A 20,244-nucleotide genomic window follows, 5' to 3' on the forward strand; every position below is an offset into this window, starting at 1 on the left:
CCCCACGACGGCACAATGGAGCTCTGACTCTGCAAGGCATATGAAAGGGCTTACTTTCATCAGAGGTTAACCTTTTTTTTTTAAACTCACACATTATTAATGTCGGTCCCCGCAGTGCGCTCCAGCACTTCGTCCTTCACCTCCAGGTTTGGAGGGATTTCCGTATGCTGCAAAGATGCAAAGCTTGAGGTTTAGCACTCTGCAACCAAAACAACTTGTGCTTTTTATGAGTTATTCTGAGCAAGCAGAGCAGAACAATAAAGTTTCTGCTTTATACAAGCGTGACAATGATGCATATACCTTTACATGAAACTCCATCTTTGTGCAGAGTAGCTTGGTATACAAAGCCACTAGCTGTCCATATTTGTCATGGAGGTGGCTCTGGAAACGAAACGAGTGGGAAATAATTATAGAACAGGAAAAAAACTTTAAAAACATGAAGAGTTTAAGAAAAAAAAAGTTACCAAGACTCACCCATAGTTTCCCATATTCAGCTAGAGAACCATGATGCCGCATGCAGTCCTGAAGAACCTGCAGAGGTTAAATGCACAGCTCAACTAATGTCACATTCACCGAGAGAGAGGTCTGCTCCGATTTTATTTTTCACAAAGCTTTGCATTTAAAAAGAATCAAATCCATCAAAGAAGAAAGATTAGAATAATCAATGGCTTTGCCTTTACTGCACACAGTTTACAATCAGCTGAAGCGGTGCGTGTCGCCTTACATTGCGGTGGCCGTCTCGCAGGATTTTGTGCAGCACATGGCAGAACTTCCAGCACAGGATGGAGCTGGTGCCCAGAGGGAAGCCCTGAGCGTAGGACCAGAAGGTGTAGGCTCCCTTCTCCCTGTGAGTCCCCAAGATAATTCCTGTTCATGCTGTTAAGGAAAATACAAACTACCACACAACTGTGTCACAATTCTCAAAAACAACAAATTTAATATAAAACAAAATTTTTGGGGGAGGATATTTGCATTATATTTATTTTCCAAAACACCTGAATCGAATGAACGGCTCCTTCAGAAATGAATGCTGTGCTGATGAGGGAGTTCAGGTGTGTTGCAGAAGAATAGTAGCTCTCAAGGTTAATCCTGCTTACTAAAAACAAATAGTTTTTCAATCTGCACACCATTTAAAAAAACCTGAAATCTGCTGCTTCATTAAAATGCGTTTCATTGGTGATGACTGTGTTGGCGTCTCCTAAAATAAATGACCTGTGAGGCTCAGAAGAGGAAACACTCCAACATTCATTGTCCAATATTTCTTCCCAGATGACTACAGAGCTTAATCACACTTCAAGCTAGAGTTGGATGATGCCAACAAAACGATGACATCCCATTACTCTGTGCTTTTCTTTGCTATAATGACAAATATTCTAAATATTTAATTTGTTACAGGGCCTTTGACAAAGACTGTACTATCACATGTATTCACTCTCTCATTCCAGTTCAGGTGCTCCTATCACATCCAGTTGCGTAAAATCCAGCACTTAGACATGAAGAGTGTTGGATCCTACTGGATTTATAACTTCTAATTGAGAGCATCATCCACTTGGATGTGGTTTTGCATTTAGATCCCAGTTCTAATTGAAGACAGCATTAAAATGGGTACTGCAAAAATGTATACATTCCAAGTTTAAGAGTCATGGTCTAAAAGAAACCAATAACATATAGATGTGGCAAATTGCAAACTGGTTTCCAAATTTTACATTTCACTGACTGGGTGGGTGCGAAACATGAGCGTTACTGCTGGTACTGCTAAGAGACAACAGAACAAAAAAAAAATCCATTTTAAGACAAAAGGCAAAGATTAAACATGAGCAAACCCAAAAGACAGGTTTTTCTGAAGCCAACTATGTTTTGTCACGATGCAGCCTTGATAAAAATGAAACTGTTTCAAGGATACGTCGCGCATGTTTCTCCTTCACAGGCGTCTCTGTGTTGTTGATGGCTTTGCTGATGCTGCTGAGCTGAAAGGAGAGGAGTTAAATTAGATTAGATCTTGAACAAATTTATTCTTCACAAACATGCCACGTAGTGTGTTGCATGTACTTTATCTTGCAACGGCTGCACGTTTGTTTTTTGGTGAGTGTTTAAGGGCGTTTAAAAAAAAAAACAATGCCACTCAATACACACTGACAAGCACTATGCGTTTAGCTTTATTGTGACTAATTAATATAAAATGCTTTTCATAAAACCAAACAAACAAGTTCTGACAAGTAAAAACAAAAACTGCTCAGACAAATATCTAAAAATAACTAAAGGAAGAAGTAAAATGTTATTCTTGCTGATGTTAATCAGCTAATCTTAGGCTGACATCAATACAAAGTTGACCACAGCCAGAGGCAGCATATTCAGACCGCTGTTGTGTCAAACTCAACAGCTCTTGTGTTAAATAGTCAAAGGAAACTGTTAATAAAAGAGACAAACCCTGAATCAACGGGTGGTAACTACAATGCTATTAATAAACTTGAGTGACTCGCCATCACAGAAAGACAGGAGACGGGCGGCTCTGCAACCTGTCCAGCAGGTAAAACTGGAACTGCTGAGACACGAGCAGGAAGGCAGCAACAGGAACACATCAGCAGGATCTGTGCGAGTCTTCTGGACTTAAATACAACCTGAGGTTCAGAAACTGGTTTGTTCCTCTTGTTTAAGCCAAGAACGTTTTAATCAGAGCTGGGGAAGAACTCAAGCTCTTTATTCTATTATATTACCAATATGTTTGATGATTCAATGTCCCCAAACAATCCTTTAAAAATGCATCTTTTATCAGTAAAACTCTAGAAATTATTTAGTTACAGGTTTTTTGTTATCATGAATGCCTGGCTAACAGCAAAAACCCTCAGCTGTATGCAAAGTACGCTGTGTACTTTTATGCAACTTGTTTCAGAAGTCTAAAACACATAATTGTTCTCAAATGATGCGTCATCGTGTGCTGTCACTTTAAGACAAAATAATGCAAATGGGAAAAGACAATATAGATAAAATGTGCTGCAACGGATAAAGCTAATTACTAGAGAGTAGTTAAATAGTTATTTAAAAAAAACACCTATAGTTTCAAGAATAGTTCTTGGAATACCTCAATAAATTAAGTAAATGTTTTAATAAATGTATTTTTCCACTGCTCTGGTATTCTGAACAGTCTTATCTAAAATCTGTGAAACAGACTGGATAGTAAAAAAAGGGGGCAGAATAACCATCCTGGATTAGAAAAAAAAGAAACACTGGGTCCATAAGGTTTTCTTTTAGGATCATATGTTTAAATCATAAATAACCACGTCCTTCATGACAATACTTGGCTGTCTCAAGGCTAATTCTTTACAGTCCTGCCTTAGTGCATGTCTATGTTTTACGTGAGAGATGTTAATCAGCTAATCTTATGCTGACATTAATACAAAGTTGACCCAGGAATATCCTGATCTCAAGCATCATCTCCAGATCTGTATTTTCTGACTAAATGACAGATACTTTTTGTTTGATGTACAGTCAGATTTTATGCAATCCTACGTTTGGTGTGAATCTACAATTTGAGCAGCTAGTTAACAGAAAAGCCGTTGACATTCACGTTCAGCAGAGAAGAGAGCAGATGAAACTCTCGTCAAAACTCGCCTTAAAAACTCCTTTCATTTTTGTCTAAACAGTTATCTGAAACTTATAACATGTTGAAATGAGAAATTAAGTGATAGAAGAAATAAGCTAATGTTAGCCCAACGTCGAGCTGCTCAGAATAAAAACAGTCAGCGGGATCAGGAAATCATTAAAGACTCTGCAAAGACAGATTCAGATGTTCTTTGAGAAAATAAAGAAAATGGGACATTTTATGAGTTATAATAGGATGTCAAACATTTATGCCAATGATCTGACTGCGTTTCTTCTCTTTTGGTCTTGCACGTTGGAAATCCTCATCTTAGCCAACCCTCATATCAGCGGTAGTAGCTTTAATTCAACATGTTTATAAAAGCCTTTTTAATCCATTAGAGACCTGGGAGTCAAACCCATGTAAACACAACCGTCCAACCATTAACGGTCAGACAAGAGATAAGAGAGGAGGTACACTCTGGGCAAAACAAGACGTATCTGTTTATAAAAGACTCCATCCCAGCCCCCCGGCCTCTTTCTGACTCAAATGAACCGCGTGCCCCTTCATTTACACTGGGCAGGCGAAGGGAGCGAGCATGGAAGTTTATGTGACAATGAGGGGTTTGTTGGGGGAGGAAGGCCGACAGCCGGGGTAGAAGGTTGGGTTGGATAGGGGGATGCGATCTGGCACACAGAGCCTGGCACAGAAACCTCAACAGATGGCTGCTGAGCAGCAAGGCTCTCAGACTCCTTTCGGCAAAAGAAAAGTGAAAACGGACGGACGGAAAAGGACATCGAGTGTGAGTGGAAAGCTGGAAAGTGACTGAAAATACTGTACAATTAGGGGAACATTAGTATTTCTTTAATGGTTTGAACTCAATATTTGTTCTGTAATGATTAGGACTAAACGTCGGTGATTTCTGATAGTAGAGCCGACATTTTCTCAAATCTGTTTTTTCATTGTTCACTGCACATGCAAATTATATGCATTTTTAGAAAAGTGATTCAACTCGAGTCCAATATGCTTATTTCTAATAACTGCACAGTATTTTATGTTATAGTCTTGTATAGTATATTATTAATCTTTGTTTTGTTGTGTGTGAACCTTTATATCTGTTGCTGCTGTTACACCTGAATTTTCCCATTTCTTCTATTCTAGTTTCATTAACTAACTCAGGATTTAATAATTGTCTCTCCAATCGTCCTCTGATGAATTGTCTTTTTGTTCCTCAGGTGAAGTGGGTGTGGCCTGGATTCACCTGTTGACTGGGAGCACCTGAGCCAATGTTCCTCACACCAGTGGCTGCTCGTTCTTCCCCTCCAGCAAGCAGTATTGGCATTTTTGTTTAGTTGGTTTTGCTTTATCTGAATTAATTAAGCCTTGTGTTGGTTATTGTCTTCATTCTCTCTTGTCTTGTTTTGGATCCTGCTGTACTTTGATTCGGTTTGGTCTTTTACTTGTTAAAAATTTATGTTAATCTAACAAAAACACATAAATTTGCCTTAATATTGTCGTTTCTTTTTGTCGTGTCCTCGTGAGCCAGGTTGTGACACAAGACATGTTTTCTAATCAATTATCAAAATTATAGATTCATTGATTACATTTTTCCAGCCAATACTCAATTTCTGCTTTTCTTTGAGGTCAGACCTTCTGATATCTAACATATAAAAGTGAAAAATGAAATAAGAAGTTTTTTTTTAATCTAGTAGTTTAGAAATCAACTGAAAATAAACTGATACTAATATTTATAAATCAAAGCATGAATTTACAACCTTTATCTTTTATTGAATAAGTCAGAATAAGACCAGAAATGATGGGATGTCTTACTATGCAAGTAATTAATAGCAAAAACATAAAATCAGATCTTTCAGTATTTAATCCACCAATCAGAACCGATCAAGTCAAATTTGGACACTTTAAGAAACCAGGAGCTGCAGATGCTGGTACTGTAGACTGTGTAATGCTCACACACTTAATGCTGCATCTGGTTGAAGCGACGGCAAATCCCTCTTTAACCAGCAAAGACGAGACATGAGAGAGAGGGACAACCTGGATAAAACCCAGGCCCGCCATAAGGTCCAATCCCAGCTAGCATTAGTGCAGTAACACAAACACACACACACGCACGCACACGCACATGCACACATGCTTCTGCACTCAAATACTGTAAGCTTCTTTAATGCAAGGCGTCTCTGCTTACCGGGTCATCTCTGCTTTTCAGCAGCGTCTCCATAAGTTGTGATGTGAAACACTGAGAGATGAAGTCAAAGCATCAGCGCTACACCTCCACTGCTTCTCTCCGAACATAATTCCCCGAGGTGAAGGCCCTTACCGCAGGACTTTATCTGCTTAATTCAACAGTCAGCTGCAGAGGATCTGCCTGACAAGGTCACAGACTTCAACAGCTATTAGCTCCGGTTAGCGAGATCAACCGTTTAACAGGGAGGTGCATCAACAAATGGGAGGCTAGTCAATAAGGGAGCGGTACTGAAAAATTATATACGTCTCTGAAGGCATTTCCTGTCAACCTAGAAAGACAATTTTCTTCATTAACTTTTAATAGTTTGGTCTCTCTCTTTCTTTCGGAGTTGAGTCATGTCTACCTTCTCTGACTGAAGTGGTTCCACTTCCTCTCCATCAACACAGACAATGAACCCGACCAAAGCCCAACAAAGCGAGTCTTGTTCTCTTCACGAGCTTTTACTCTACATTGTAGTGGAAACTGCCTGAACACCATTAAAGGTCATTTAGCGCACATTATTGTTTCTGATAAGCCCTCGTTGAACTTCTAATGGCAATAAATAACCTTACATTTGTTCACGCCAACTGTATTTAGACTTTTATGCTGGGACTTTCCATAAATCATAACTCTGATACTCTATACAGACAGGATGATATCTTATCTAGATAGAGTTTACTTTTATATCTAAATAAATTAAGCATATTGCATTAAATTAGGGGAGACAGGATCCAATGGAAGAACTGATCAATTTCAGATCAGCAATTGATTCTTATTTCTCTTTAAGAATTGTGATAACAGAAGCAGTAATTCTTTACATTAGGGGTAGATGCATAATTTTCTCCCGTGAATGAGCAACCACCAGAAAAACAGGGTTTCACTAATATATCAAAACAAAAGACAAAATGATTAAGGAAGCCAGATTTTAAACTGCACAGTCTTTACAGTCTTATCTGAACTCAGATTTTTAAATGACTGCCTACATTTTAAAAATCTAGCATTTACCATAACAGCGTTTGAAAGCTTAATTGGATAATACAGAGCTTCTTTCCTGCACTCCCATCTGCTGAAAGTCTTGCTCTCTCTCACTCTATTACAGCCTGAATGAACCACAGAGACGTTTCAAGCCACATAAAACACTTCCCTACATCTTTGTGCATTTTCTGACTTCATTTTCAAACAACTCACCGAGACCAAAACCAGCCAAATTTGCACTTTCTTCCATCAACAACAACTACAACACAGAAGAGTGTTATTGTCAGCGCAACCTGGTGCTTGTACCGCATTTTAGGGACAACAAAGTCAATTTTCTTTCTGAAACTCAACACTGAACCACAGAAAAACTGGCCCCAACTCAGGCTGGGTAGCTTCCAGACCACTGTATCGCTTTAGTAAATTAGCCAACGATGGCGATCATGTGAAACTAATATAATAAATTCAATAAAATCTCTAAACAGATTTCAGGGACAAAAGTAAAATTACACTGCATTTAGGATATGAATGCGAGTGAAAATAAAAGACCTGTTGTGCCAATAGTGTGTTGTAATCGAAGACGAATTTAGTACCAATGCTAAAACTACTTGACTCTGACAGAGCTTCCTGTGGGCGTTTGGTTTTAGTTTTATGCACACCCTCAAAAAAAAAAAACCCTATGCTGCAGATTTCTCTAGAAAAGACACATCGATAGGAAGCTGTAACAGGAGGATGACGAATGCTGACGAGACGTCTCAGAACAATATCTGTCCCATTAGCCACAGTGCGTTTCCTTCAGCGTTAGCTCCCACTCAGTGGCTAAGTTTACCCTTCAGGACTCCCATCCCCCTCCTGCTGCTTTCCCACATGGGTGCTTGCTCAGGCAACAGCAGTGAGGGAAGGCAAACACTACAGTACAGATACACAAACACAAGCAGGACTGTGTGAGCGGCAGCTCACCTTGGCACTGAGGTCAAAATCAAAAGGAGATACGACAGGAGCAAGAGTAATGAGTGGCAGAGGAGTTTCTGTGACTTCAGTTTAATTTACATATGAGCTACAAGGTAAAATCAGTACAGTCAGGGGTTTTTAAACATTTGTTTGCTTCAAAGGTGAGTAATCTGATAAAGTCAGGGTATTATGCAAGTGCTTCATTTTCCTGTTGCTCAGGAAATACATTCAAATGAAGTGACAATTAAACTTCACTACTAACTCAAAGCAATTCACTTCTCCTCTTTCTGCAACTGAAGACATTTCCAACAACGTATGCACACAACAAACCTTACGCAACATGTTACCACCATGGAAAACTACAGCCGAAGGAAAACTACCTGCTTATTTCTAGTCTATGACTACAACAGCTGTTTAAACTCAAGGTAAATGGGTTATTTCAACAATCAAATTCAATAACTGCCAATTCAAAGAAAATGATGGACAAATGTCATCTCTTCTCTACTGGAATAAGTCCAGTGGTAATTTCCGTTTTACTAACAGCTAAACTAAACTTTTCTGCCGTCATCTCCAAATCATCTTCTCCAACTCAAATGGAAACAATTATTCAAGCATCATGTTCTACCGTCTCTTCTCCTCTTTACACTCAAATCTACTCTGTGACTCCTTTAGGTGTCAACTTAGATGAGTAATTAGCTCAGCAGATATACGACGACCTCGCACAGTGCTGCGTGTTTCATCTGTTCCACCTCTGTGTCTCACAAGCTGGACAACCATTTGCAATAAGAACAAATTGGTCTTGTTTTAACCACTAAGTGTAAAAGAGGGTTGTTGTGTGGTTCATTGATACGCAGGAAGCACAAAGCAAAAACATCCTCCCATGTCTGCACAGAGAACTTAAAGACTGAACATCCTGATAAAGGAGGCTGGTTCTGTTCTGGAGATTTCTCTGGAGATTGTCGTGCAAAGTAGGATTCCTTATAAAAATCAAGAAAATTACAAACAACCCTGAGCATCCTCTTCATCAGACTGTGATCAGAGGCTTCTTCGGTGAAAATGTAACACAGACCACTACAGGAGATCCTTACTACCCACAGCATCTACAGCAACTCCTTAAGGAAAACTGTAACAACAATATGACGTAACATTTAATTTCCCTCTGGGATTAGTAAAGTGCTTTTGAATTGAACCTGAGGTTCTGTTATGCTTCAAGTTTGAACTAATGCAGTGACGTCCAGCAGTTCTCCTCAAAAGCCATTACTAAACGACTTCTAGATGCATCCTTCTCCAACACATTTGATCATTGGAGTTAATCGACTACCTGCATGTAGACACTGGACCTGAAACATACAGCAGCTTATAAAAAAATATTCAAACCTCCATAAACCTTTTACAAATAAAAATATGATTAGCGGGGTGTGCCTTTGCATTCAGTATTTGTGATTAAACTCTTAGCAGAACCGTCGTTCACTGCACTTACAGCAGCAAGTCCTCCCTCCTCTACAGACTTAAAGATTTGCCCATTGTTCTTTGCAAACAGCTCTCAGCTTAAAGCATTTTTGAAGTCCAGACTATCACAGACTATCAATTGCATCTCTGACTGTAGATCAAGGATTGTTATCCTGCTGGAAAGCAAAAATCCACTTCTGTCTAAAGTTTAGAGCTCCATCAACTCCAACCAGCTTCCCTGTTTCTCACAGGATGATGCAGCCACTACCATGTTTCGCTGAGGGAGTGGTGTGTTCAAAGTGATTACAGGTAAGTCAAAGGGTTCACACGTCTACTTCGTCCCTTATGTGGCTTACAGCCTTCATGAACCTGTTTGTTCATGAATGTTGTCAAGGTGTTTTGATGTATTGAAATTTGTTGTTGTAATGTGACGAGGAGAAGCTTCAGAGGTACAAACAGATCCAATGCAAAGAAATCTCAAAAGGCAAACCTATGAGGGACTCCAAGAATGTTCTTAGGTTAAAATGTGATTTAAAGAAGTGAAGCTTTTTTCTCAGAAAGAGTTACGTCTTCCTTATAATTAAACCAATGGGACAAAAGGTGAGCCTCTCCCTGGACTCTGTTGCAAACTGCATGTGCGCACCAATTTTCTGCAAAAATCACTAAAAATATTGTCAACAAATAATCAAATAAATGTTTAAATTTAGTCAGCCGAGTAGCAAGAGTTAAGAGTTACAACCACATCAGAACTAGATGCGACTCTTTTACGTGGTGCAGCCACATACATGAAGCTAAAGTGGCCTCATCAGGTAAAGGTGACAGGCAGCGTCTCCTCATCCACCTGTGCAGCAGGTTTGAATCACTTTCACAATCTACGTCTTTGATTACACAACAGACAGACATCTAGAAACAGTCACACGTACCAGCTGCAGGACTTATGAGTCTCATTAGTTTCGTTTTGACCGAGAGCTTTTAGCACTAAAAGTGCAATGCATGTTCAATGAGTTTATGCTCATTTCCAGAGACCAGACGTCTAATAGTTTAAACACCACGGCTCCTCCACTCTAGATGCACTTCACAGGCAAATAAAACACCGACTGTGGTGCACGCTTATCAAAGCAAAGTCTGTTTCAGATCCCAAAATACTGGAGAATCTGAACACCCAGAGAGCTGCTTGTTTGGTTACTGATCCTCGTCTGAATCTCGTGTTTCTCTCACACTGGGGAGTAAGATGCACTGTAGCTCCCAGTATGACTTACTGGTTAAAGAATGTAACCATTCAAGGTGGAGTTCAAGCTAAATGCACCTGTTTTAAAAGGAATATCACAATAATCAGTTTACGTAGACTTAATTTATTAATCGAAGAACAAGGCTTTAAAAAAAACGAGAGAGAGCGAGAGAGCAAGAAAGAGAGAGAGAGAAAAAGGACAAAATGTTTGTAATGGAAGAAAGGTGGTCAAACTGGAAGGACTGGATTCGGAAAGGAATGAATGGCGTGACTCCTCAGACCTGAAACTCACTTTCAGTCTCTGATTTAAGGACAAAGTTGAAGTTAATTCACAAATATTGTCCAAAAAACAAATATCCAACACAGTTTAACAAATCTTGAACATGCTAGTTTCGTGGGTTTATATAAAATGTTTTGACTTAATCTGTGTCAACAAACCAATGTGAATAAATCTGTATTGTGAAAATATTCTATTAAAATACCTACAGTATGAGCTCACATAGTGAACTTCTCCAAATTACATCTTCATTGTAAACAGAAAATGGTTTTTTTCCACACATGTAAGTTTTGGAGCAGGAAACCTACAGCTAAACATGTTGCAGCTAATTCCCATATTTATATTATTGGTTCCATTAAGCAAGCACTGAAACAAGCATACTCTTAATATAAGTACATAAATGTGTATGCAGTCCCCTGTGATTATCTATTTAGTAATTTAATTAAAAAAAATTTAACTCTGTTTTAAAGAGATTAATACTTTATTGTGTATTTTTATAACAGGTTCAGCAAAATGTGTTTAAAATTACTTCCAGTCTTTGTTAAGATCTAAATTAAGATTAAATTATCATCAGACATCTCAGAGCCTGGACCATCTCCAGAGAGGTGGTCTGATGGGGCCACTGGTGACACTGGGCTTGTAAAACAAAACTAAAATTCAGAAATCTATGATATTTCAGGAGTTTCTTTATGATATCGTCATATAAGCATAAAATTCAGCAACTTATTAGATGCTTCCTGACTAATTAGACATCTGAATACCGACAGTGATACATTACTACATTAATAAATACAATACTGTATGTTCATATCTAAAAAGAATGCATCGTAAACTTTATTTTAGCATTTTAACACTAATTTTTAGCACTAACCAATGAAAATATAAATCAAGATATCTAGTTTTTAAGCTTTTATAAACATTCCAAAAAGAAATTAGTAAAAAAAATAAAATAAAATCTTCCACCAAATTGCATGAGACAAGTAAATGATTCCTTACAGCAGGTTCTTGAGGAAATTACCAAGTTTGATTTAAAACAGGAAGAGGCATCAAACATTTTCAAGTTAAAATAGCATACTATGAAGTACAGAAAAAAATGACAAGGATAAATAAATATTGCACCTTTCTAAAGCGTGAACTCTCCTTTTGTAAACCCATACTGGCAACATAATATGGTAAAGGTCTGGGAGCATGAGCAAATTTCTTGAGGTGGTAAATGCCTCCGCTCGGCCCCCCTTGGTGGCGCCACTGCACAGAACTCACTTTGTAGAGTTTTTTTTTTTCCCCCTACTGAAACAAATACATTTGGGCTAAAATCCAGTGCTGGAAAGTGAATGACGACATCTCTAAATTGTTGCAGGTAATTTAAATTAAATAACAAAAGGTTGAATTTTTGTGTTTCAGGTTTAAATGTGCGTGGTGAAGCTGTGAGGCCTTCGGTACACCTGGTTTTCTAATTAAAGCTTTATTTTCTGACTTAAATTGTTGGCTGTAAATGTGGCCTATGCGGTAAGCCACGCAGAAGGCCTTTAAAAAAAAAGAAAAAAGAAAAACCCGCAGGTTTCCACTCCACTGCCTGATAAAAGCCCTGCACTCTCCTTGTCCGTGTGTTGTTGTTTTTTTACCTGCTGCTTGTCAAAGTGGTCCCTCTCCGCTCCGAGGTGATGCTCGGTCCTCCTGCTCTTCACCCGCGTATGAATGTTCATCCTTCTGCCTGCACAAAGACGCTTTCACCGAGAAGAAGGGCCGTCCCTCCGCTGCTTTCCGAACCGTCCAGGGGAGCTCAAAGTGCGGGGGTTTCCTCTCCTGTCCGCCGAGAGTGTCAGGGACATCTCCGAGCTGCGGCTCCCTTTACTGCTGATGCGCCGCGGCTGAAGGAAGCAGGAAAAGCAAACGCGAGGGTGAGTTTAGCATTACGTGGACGGATCCACCCACAAAAGGTGGGGGTGGGGGGCGGAGGGAATCACCACCATCGTCATCATCGTTCATCGTGTCCTCTAGCGAGCACATCCACCTACAGGCAGGTTGTTTTCAGATCAGCTTCTTTTTTTTTTTTTTAATCCATCTGTGTTTTTTCTATTGTTCTGCCCTCTCATCTGTATTCATGGGCGCCATTCAGATTATTATTATTATTATTATTATTATTATTATTATTATTATTATTATTATTGCGCGATTATTTCTCTAATCCTGAGGTTTCATCCGGTTAAAAAGAAACGAAAGGAAAAAAAAAAACTACAAGTGATGACACAAACCAGGAAATGAGAATCAGATGATGTGGGTGGACTGACACGACACCTTCAGTGGCGCATGTGACTGTCGGATTTCAATTATAACACATAATTACCACATCAAATTAAATGAAGGCTCACTCTGGTTTTTTTTTTAATGGTGCTTAAAAGAAAATGGGATCCTCTAACAGTGGGGCCTTAGCCCAGCCCCCGAAGAATTATATATTTTCATAAAGTGAACACTCAAATAAAGTCACATAGCCTCCATCTTTGATCCCCCCCTCCCCCCCCTCTCCTGTGTGTATATTAGATTTAAGTTTAAACTCTGAAAATACCATCCTAATACAGAGATATGCCTCGATCGAAACCATGTCACTGTAGCGCTGCTTTATGTTTAAAGTTTCTTCCAGCCTCTGAGCTTTTGTTCTTACTTAATTTAACTCCATCCTTTTTCCTTCAGCTTCCCTGAAGAATATGACTCCCCCAGCATGAGTCCTTTGCCTGACAGGACTGCTTGGGGTGCAATAATTGTTTATTCCAAAAGTTGCATTTTTCCTGCTAATGTAATATTTAGTAATTTAGCCAGTTGGACAGAGTTTCTGGACAAAGCAGCGGATGATAATGCTGGATACAAATTACACCAGCCAAAATACTAAAGGTCACAGAGTGATAGAAGCACAGATAGAGGAGCAGAGACACCATCACTGAAGTCATCATTTAAATATTTACCAATGTCACTGCAAAATCTTCTAATACGCAATGCTCAAAAATTTGGTTTTGGTTATAAGTTAGGGTGAAATTCATCCTATTGTAGCCTGTCAGTTTTATTCTCTGCTGCTGTTTAGATTCGTCTACACTTCCTCATTATTTTGTAACCTTTCTTTGATTTGCTTTTTAATGGTTTACCACAGTGGGTTGTGTTTCTTGCTCTTTCATTTTCAAACCAGACGTGTGATGTGTGCAAAACGTTGACTATGCGTACTGATCTGCGATTGACTTTTTACTATCTGCAGAGTTTGAAGACTAAACAAGGAAAACTGTATTTTTCATGTACACCAATGTACATGAAAAATATCGCTTACGAGTTTGTCCAACTGGAATTTCTTGTTTAGTGTTTTTTTGGGGCTGGGTGGAGTTTCAACCGTGATGGTTTTGTTCACAGGTATGCAGGTGAAGGAAGCACAATGGCTGGTGGGACAACAGGGGGTGGACACGACAGGGACATGCTGTCTGTCCTGCAGGCCAAACTGGCTCTTTCAGATTTTTCTGCCCCTGTCTGAACTCTACGCAAACATTACCGGGCAGAATCCAATCCAGTGAGGCAGAAGGAGTAGCATCCATGGATGAACAGCCCACAGAAATGCATGATTCATTCAAAGAATGTGGCGGACGTTACGGTGGGCGAATGAAGTCACGCAAGGACGGCTTTTCGCAAAGAGAACAGTAGAAAGGTGGAAAGTTTACCTGTTTTCACTTTTCGTCCTTTACACTTTTTTACTCATGTTTTTTTGGGGGGTTATTTATGCAGTGATAAGTTCTTGGATATTTTATAAGTCCCTTTACTTCATTTTTAATCAAATGTAATACATTTGTGTTTTCAATGTACCTTTAAACAATCCGTCTTGTTTCTAAGTTTACCCTATTACAATTTGAAACTATTTCTTAGATTCAATTATTTTTATTCTCTTTCTTGGTGTTAAAATTCCTTCAAAGTGTCACGCTTGTCTGCCTTCCATTATGTGAAAATATTTTTTTTCATTTACCAAAAAACTGCCAATGTACATACATATCTGCGATGGAGAAGGGAAAAAGAAATCATATATTTTTCAATGACTATTTAAGATTTTGGCCAAATTCTAAAAATGATTCAGTATTAGTTTTCCTGTCATTTTTTTTTATTTTTATATGACTTGGTTAAAACAAGTGGCACCAAATCTAAGCTCTTTTTTCTCAACTCTTCTCTAAATAATGGAATAACAAAAGTGAGGTAATTATTAGAATTGCCAAGTAAGGAAATATTTCAGAAAATGTATGTGCTTGCTATGGAGAGAACTAAAATATAAAAAAAGAGTTAAATTGCTGAAATTGGCATTGATTGGTTGAAAATTCTTAAGCTTTATCAATATTTTTCAGGTATGTTGCATTAATGATGAGATTCATAAAACAAAGGAAAACCTCTCGTTGATGGACAAAATTTCTATCACAATGTTTAAGAGAGTTGCTCAGTACAAATTTGTTTAGCAAATAAACTGATTGCAAAGGTTAAAATGACTTCAAATGGTTTCTCCAATTTGTTTGACCCCCAGAAGTTACTTTAGAAAAATCTGCAGTTTTAAGCTTTGTCCACTAGGTGGCAGTAGATACTTCTGCGGCAGCCTTTCGAAATCTGACCCTCAGATCATCTGAACGCGTAAAGCTTTTTTAATTTATCTCCACCAGCGGGCAGTAAAACATGCTTTAATCTGCCTCTAACCTGATCTCACGATGCAAGCCAGAAACGGAAGCAACATTTTAATTAAGATTGGACAAATTCAATGACAAAGACTCTGCTGAGTGCCATAATGAAATGCTGAGCAATTACACTTCTCCTGAGATTTTCCAGTCTCTGTTCTGGTTCAGTCAGCAGGTTTCTGGCTGCTAACAGGGATCCGATGTCTTTCACTCAAAGGATCCTCAATCATTTGCTGGTTTTGTTACGTTGTTAGGAAGCTGTGCTTATTTGAGATATAAATTCAGATACTGAAACCCAAATCAAGTCATTAAATCCCCATAGTGTATCAAATCATTGCTCTCATTGCTGTTTTTAGATAGCCCAACTTTGCAATAAGCCTGCAGAAAAAACTGAATCGTGTTGGATAATGAATCCCAGAAACAATAATAAATATTTATATATGTATAATTTAAATTCAAAAAAAGAAAATTAAAATCTATACAAATGATGCAGCAATCAGTTAAACACACAAACAATTAAATGTGTAAGCTATTAACTAACATTAAATTCATGGTGAGTTACAGTTGCATATCATTCTTTTTATCTCTTGTGTTAAAGTAGAAAGCAATTTAAACTATGAATGTTCAAAAAGTTTAACAGCAAACCAATCACTTTGTATGCAACAGTGTTAGCCTTTGATTATACATTACAGCACTATGAGACAATTTAATAAATCATTTTATGAATTGCCATTTTTCATAATTATCCTGAGGACATAATGTAAATCCAGATACATATTGACTTCTACAGGTTTTGTTTCCAACATAAACATAGGCTACAGTCTTCAACATGGTGTTCCCTGGTTCGGGGAATTCACTGCATGTCGTCTCCTTCTCTCTCTGACCTCCTTCCTGTCAAGCTACTGTTGAATAAAGGCTGCAAAAAACCTCAACGAAAAAGGCTTTAGCTAGTTTATATTTAAAAATCTGATTTACATGTGAATAAAAAGAAGAACGTCATTGCTTCTTGAAAATCTCAAACCGCACAGTTAGCACTTTTTTTCTCTGTTGGTCTTCCTTGTAGAGTGCAGATTGCCCTTCTGGAGCTCATTCTCTCATCTGCAGGCATCAAAGCAACACCAAACACCAACATGCTGTGCAACTTCAGTGGACCGGTGCTGATCAGAGCTCTTCCTCCACTGCTGCAGAACAACAAACCCAATGTTTTGTTAATGTTTAGCCCTGATTTCCGTCCTATGGAGAAGTTGTGAAAAGGTGTGTGCGACCGAGCTGCACCGGTTCTGACAGGAGGGACGGACCTGAAGTCCAGCAAACCACTGTGAGAAGCTTGAGGAAGGAAACACAAAACGTTTGACCTTAAGTTTTCAGCAAATATAAATAATTTTAGCATTTCCAACTGACCACAGTTTCCCTTGACCAAAAGCTACTCTTTCACTGACACAGAGAATTCAAGATATTCAAATAGGGTGTTGCTGCTTTCATACCCAAATTAGATATGAGATTTCTTGCACAGTGGGACGTTGGTGTTGTTGCTGTTTAGTTTTCAACTTAAACAGTGTTTTGAAACTGATCGGTGTCTCTTCTTCCATGTTTTTTTTTTTTTAAAGGAAAACTTTTTCAATAATTAATTTTGCGGGACGCACAAATAATAGTTAACAGAGGACAAATTCTCCTCTTGTTCTAATCGATTTGTTGCTCATCACCTCGGCCGGTGCGGTTGGGTGGTAATTTCCTGGTAGGTTTCCTGTTGTGCTATTATTTCCCTCTTTCAGATCATTAGGCATTGGTGTACTTTGTTAATTATATGAATATTGAAGATGAACGGATGCAATAGCTTTATTTGGAGGTGTCAGAATAAAATGGCTGAATGCACATGCATGCAACAATTTGCAGATTCTTGCGTCTCTACTTTGTATTGGTCTCTTAGATTTCCAATAAAACATACTGAGGTTTGTAGCTAGAATGTCAGACACTCACTGCGTGTCGTCTCCTTCTCTCTCTGACCTCCTTCCTGTCAAGCTACTGTTGAATAAAGGCTGTAAAAAATCTTGTCTGGAAGATAAAATGAATAAATTTACTAATGCCCATTCATTTTTTGTTGTTGTTGTTAAAAAGATAGTTTCAGGTTTATGGATAAAATAAAATGTACTTTACTAATCCCAGAATTGGGAAAATGTTGAGCAGCAGCAGCAGCAGCAGCAGCAGTATGGCATACAGAAAACAGTAAATATAAGTAAGAATGAAATACAAAATAAAATGCACATTTTTACACAATAAAGTGGTGTTAACCACCATAGAGCAGTGGCACTGACATCATACAAAAGATCCAGTGTTTGATAATCTTTGGTGGGCAAGTCGACTCGACATGCTGGTGAAAGTTTGGCAGGAAAGTGTTCAAATGGTTGAAATCCCCTGTGTTGACCATGAATGCATTTGGGTGGTTAGCCAGTAAAGTTGAGGTGGTAGAGCTCTAATTTATGTTTTTAAGCAATTCTTTGTAGATGTATCACATTAAAACACCTGAGCCTTGGTGGTTTTGCTTATTTCCCCGTCCTCCCCCCAATATCTGCGCCAGTCATTTTAGCTTTGTTGACAACAAGAATTAAATGAGCTGGTTGATAATTACCACTGAGAGCTCGGTGAATGTTTAGAAAGGGATGCGCCCGACCCGTGCACATACCGCTCAGTGTGGGAAAGGTTACAGACAGCCGTCATAGAAAAACTATTCATTTTCATTTCCTATTCCCCTCTGATCAGAAAATACACAGACTCAAACACACATTCAGTTGTTTATTGACTCCAGTTCAATAGACATCAAACACTTTCTGTAACTATCAACAGGTTAAAATTCAACATAATTCTGGTTGGATATTTTAACATTTCTTTTTTTTTTTTTTTTTTTTTTACAAAGTTTTCTGAAAATGCTAACAGTTTCAGTAAAGGTCTTTCCAGAAGCTTTGTCCAAACTCTCCCTCTCAGATGAAAGGAAATAACTTTTGGTATCAATGACTGCTAACTGGAAACCAGATCAATAAATAAAGTATCACACACTCCTTTGCTGAAGGCTATAATTGACACCAATCAGCCACAAGCTTGTCTTCACACCTTATGTTTCACACTTTGGTTTTACTCGTCACATGCATCTGCAAATCAAGACCACGAGTGCAAACGCACGTTTCTAACACACACAATGAGAAACTCATCTTATTTCACTTCATCTGTGCAGCTTCGTACTCTGAATAAAACTGAAACATTGTTGAGGATGTAGAAGTCTGGACACAAACTACCAATATCACTTCTCTTCTTCACATAGTACAGCTCTTAGTCGGAATGATGTCAGACCTTCCTGGTTTTATGTAGAGGAAAGACTGACAGCAGTGATACTCGGCAAAAATTTATATTTAACCATTTCCAGTCAAAAAACACACATTGCGTCGTTTGTGATGTAAAGACAACGTTCTATTATAAGGCTCTGTAAGCTGACCTGTAACTAACCTGAAACACTAACTTCAATGAATTTAACTTACAAAGAGGCCAACAATGTGACGTAGGAGTGAATTTCTGTTCAGCTCCTCCGAGTCGAAGCTTGCAAGAAGAACTGCAGTTACAGCTGCAGAGTGTTTAGAGTGTCTCTCTTGACCAAGATTGTAAAAATAGCTTAAGTTCAGCCAGATCAGATGTAGAGCATCTTAGAAGATCAACTTTAAATTCTTGCCTCAGTTTCTTAATTGGAAATAAGTCTCGACTTTGATTAGGCTGCCCAACTTTCGTGTTGAAAGCAAGCATTCCCTCGACATGATGCTGCCGCCACCATGGACGATGAGTTCAGGTTGGGTGTGGCTCACCTTCTTCCACATGTTTGTTGCAGCAGACTTCTTTTACCGTTCACAATTTCCATATGGGCAAAATCTGCAGCATGCATGGCGAGTAGTTGTCCATCTGTGGATCTCTACAGCTCCTCCAGAGTTACCACGTGCCTCTAATTATTCTCTGGGGAATGCTCTCCTCTTTCATATCGTAACCGTTCTTTAACTCTGTCTGTTGTGTTCCTTCATGATGCCATTTGTTCTCAAACAAACCCCTCTGAGGCCTTCATAGAACAGCTGCACTTAAACTGAGATTAAATGGATGCCAGTGGACACCGTTCACTGATGAGGCTACTCCTGAAGACTGTAGGTTGTTCATACAGGGGTGTAAAAGGAGCTGCATGTTCAGCACACCTTACAAATATAGCTTTGTAAAAAACTGTTACATGAATTATTTTGGTCTAGGACATGAAATTAGAGATGTGCCGATCAGGTTTTTTCCTGCCGATTCCAATTCCGATCACCCATGAGGGCTGATCACCGATACCGATCACCGATACCGATCACATAATTATTATTTTTTTAATCATAAGCACTACCGGTTACATTATGTGGAAAAAGGTACCATGAATTCACCTTAATTTAGACAAAAACTTGTTTTTAATAACATTTTCCAAGAAAAAAACAAAACAGGCATTGTGCAAATTGTACTGCTATTGATAATACTATCTTTAACAGACTGAAAACATATGAAGGCTCTGAAGAGGCTAAATAATACAAAGAGTCAAAATAAAACTTAACATTGCCAAAAAATTAAAGTATAAAACTTTACATTCAAAGGCAAAAACAGGTTCCATTACAATAAACAATCCTGAGTTACTGAATGAAAACTTCCTGATAGCATGGCGGCTAGCTGATTACTGCTAGCTCTGATTGGCTGTTTCTGACTGAGCGGAGTAATTATGCAGGACAGGGAGGAGGCAGAGGAGATCGATTTTTTTTAGAGATTAATACGCATGTAAAATTAATTTTTTAAGTTAGATGCTGCAGCTTTAAACAGAGG

The 20,244-nt window shown here is 38.5% G+C and overlaps 1 protein-coding gene and 1 long non-coding RNA gene across 2 annotated transcripts in view; one reads left to right on the forward strand and one right to left on the reverse strand.

The window, feature by feature from the left end:
• The window catches only part of LOC103151878 (huntingtin-interacting protein 1-related protein-like), a 26,525-nt gene extending 13,950 nt beyond the window's left edge, over window positions 1-12,575 (reverse strand). Inside the window, exons 1-6 of the mRNA XM_007572140.2 lie at window positions 12,319-12,575; window positions 1,904-1,967; window positions 725-867; window positions 475-531; window positions 301-381; window positions 91-167 (exon numbers count right to left, since the gene is read on the reverse strand). Coding sequence (XP_007572202.1) covers window positions 91-167; window positions 301-381; window positions 475-531; window positions 725-867; window positions 1,904-1,967; window positions 12,319-12,399 — 503 coding nt within the window. The 5' untranslated portion in view covers window positions 12,400-12,575. The remainder of the gene's footprint in view (window positions 1-90; window positions 168-300; window positions 382-474; window positions 532-724; window positions 868-1,903; window positions 1,968-12,318) is intronic.
• LOC103151877 (uncharacterized) lies at window positions 12,508-17,452 on the forward strand. Its single transcript, XR_477680.2, has 2 exons — window positions 12,508-12,594; window positions 14,087-17,452. It is a non-coding gene; the product is annotated as an uncharacterized LOC103151877 (long non-coding RNA).
• The last annotated feature ends 2,792 nt before the right edge of the window (window positions 17,453-20,244 follow it).

The sequence above is a fragment of the Poecilia formosa genome, unplaced genomic scaffold (assembly GCF_000485575.1).
Source record: "Poecilia formosa unplaced genomic scaffold, Poecilia_formosa-5.1.2 Scaffold295, whole genome shotgun sequence".
NCBI classification, from domain to species: Eukaryota; Metazoa; Chordata; class Actinopteri; order Cyprinodontiformes; family Poeciliidae; genus Poecilia; species Poecilia formosa.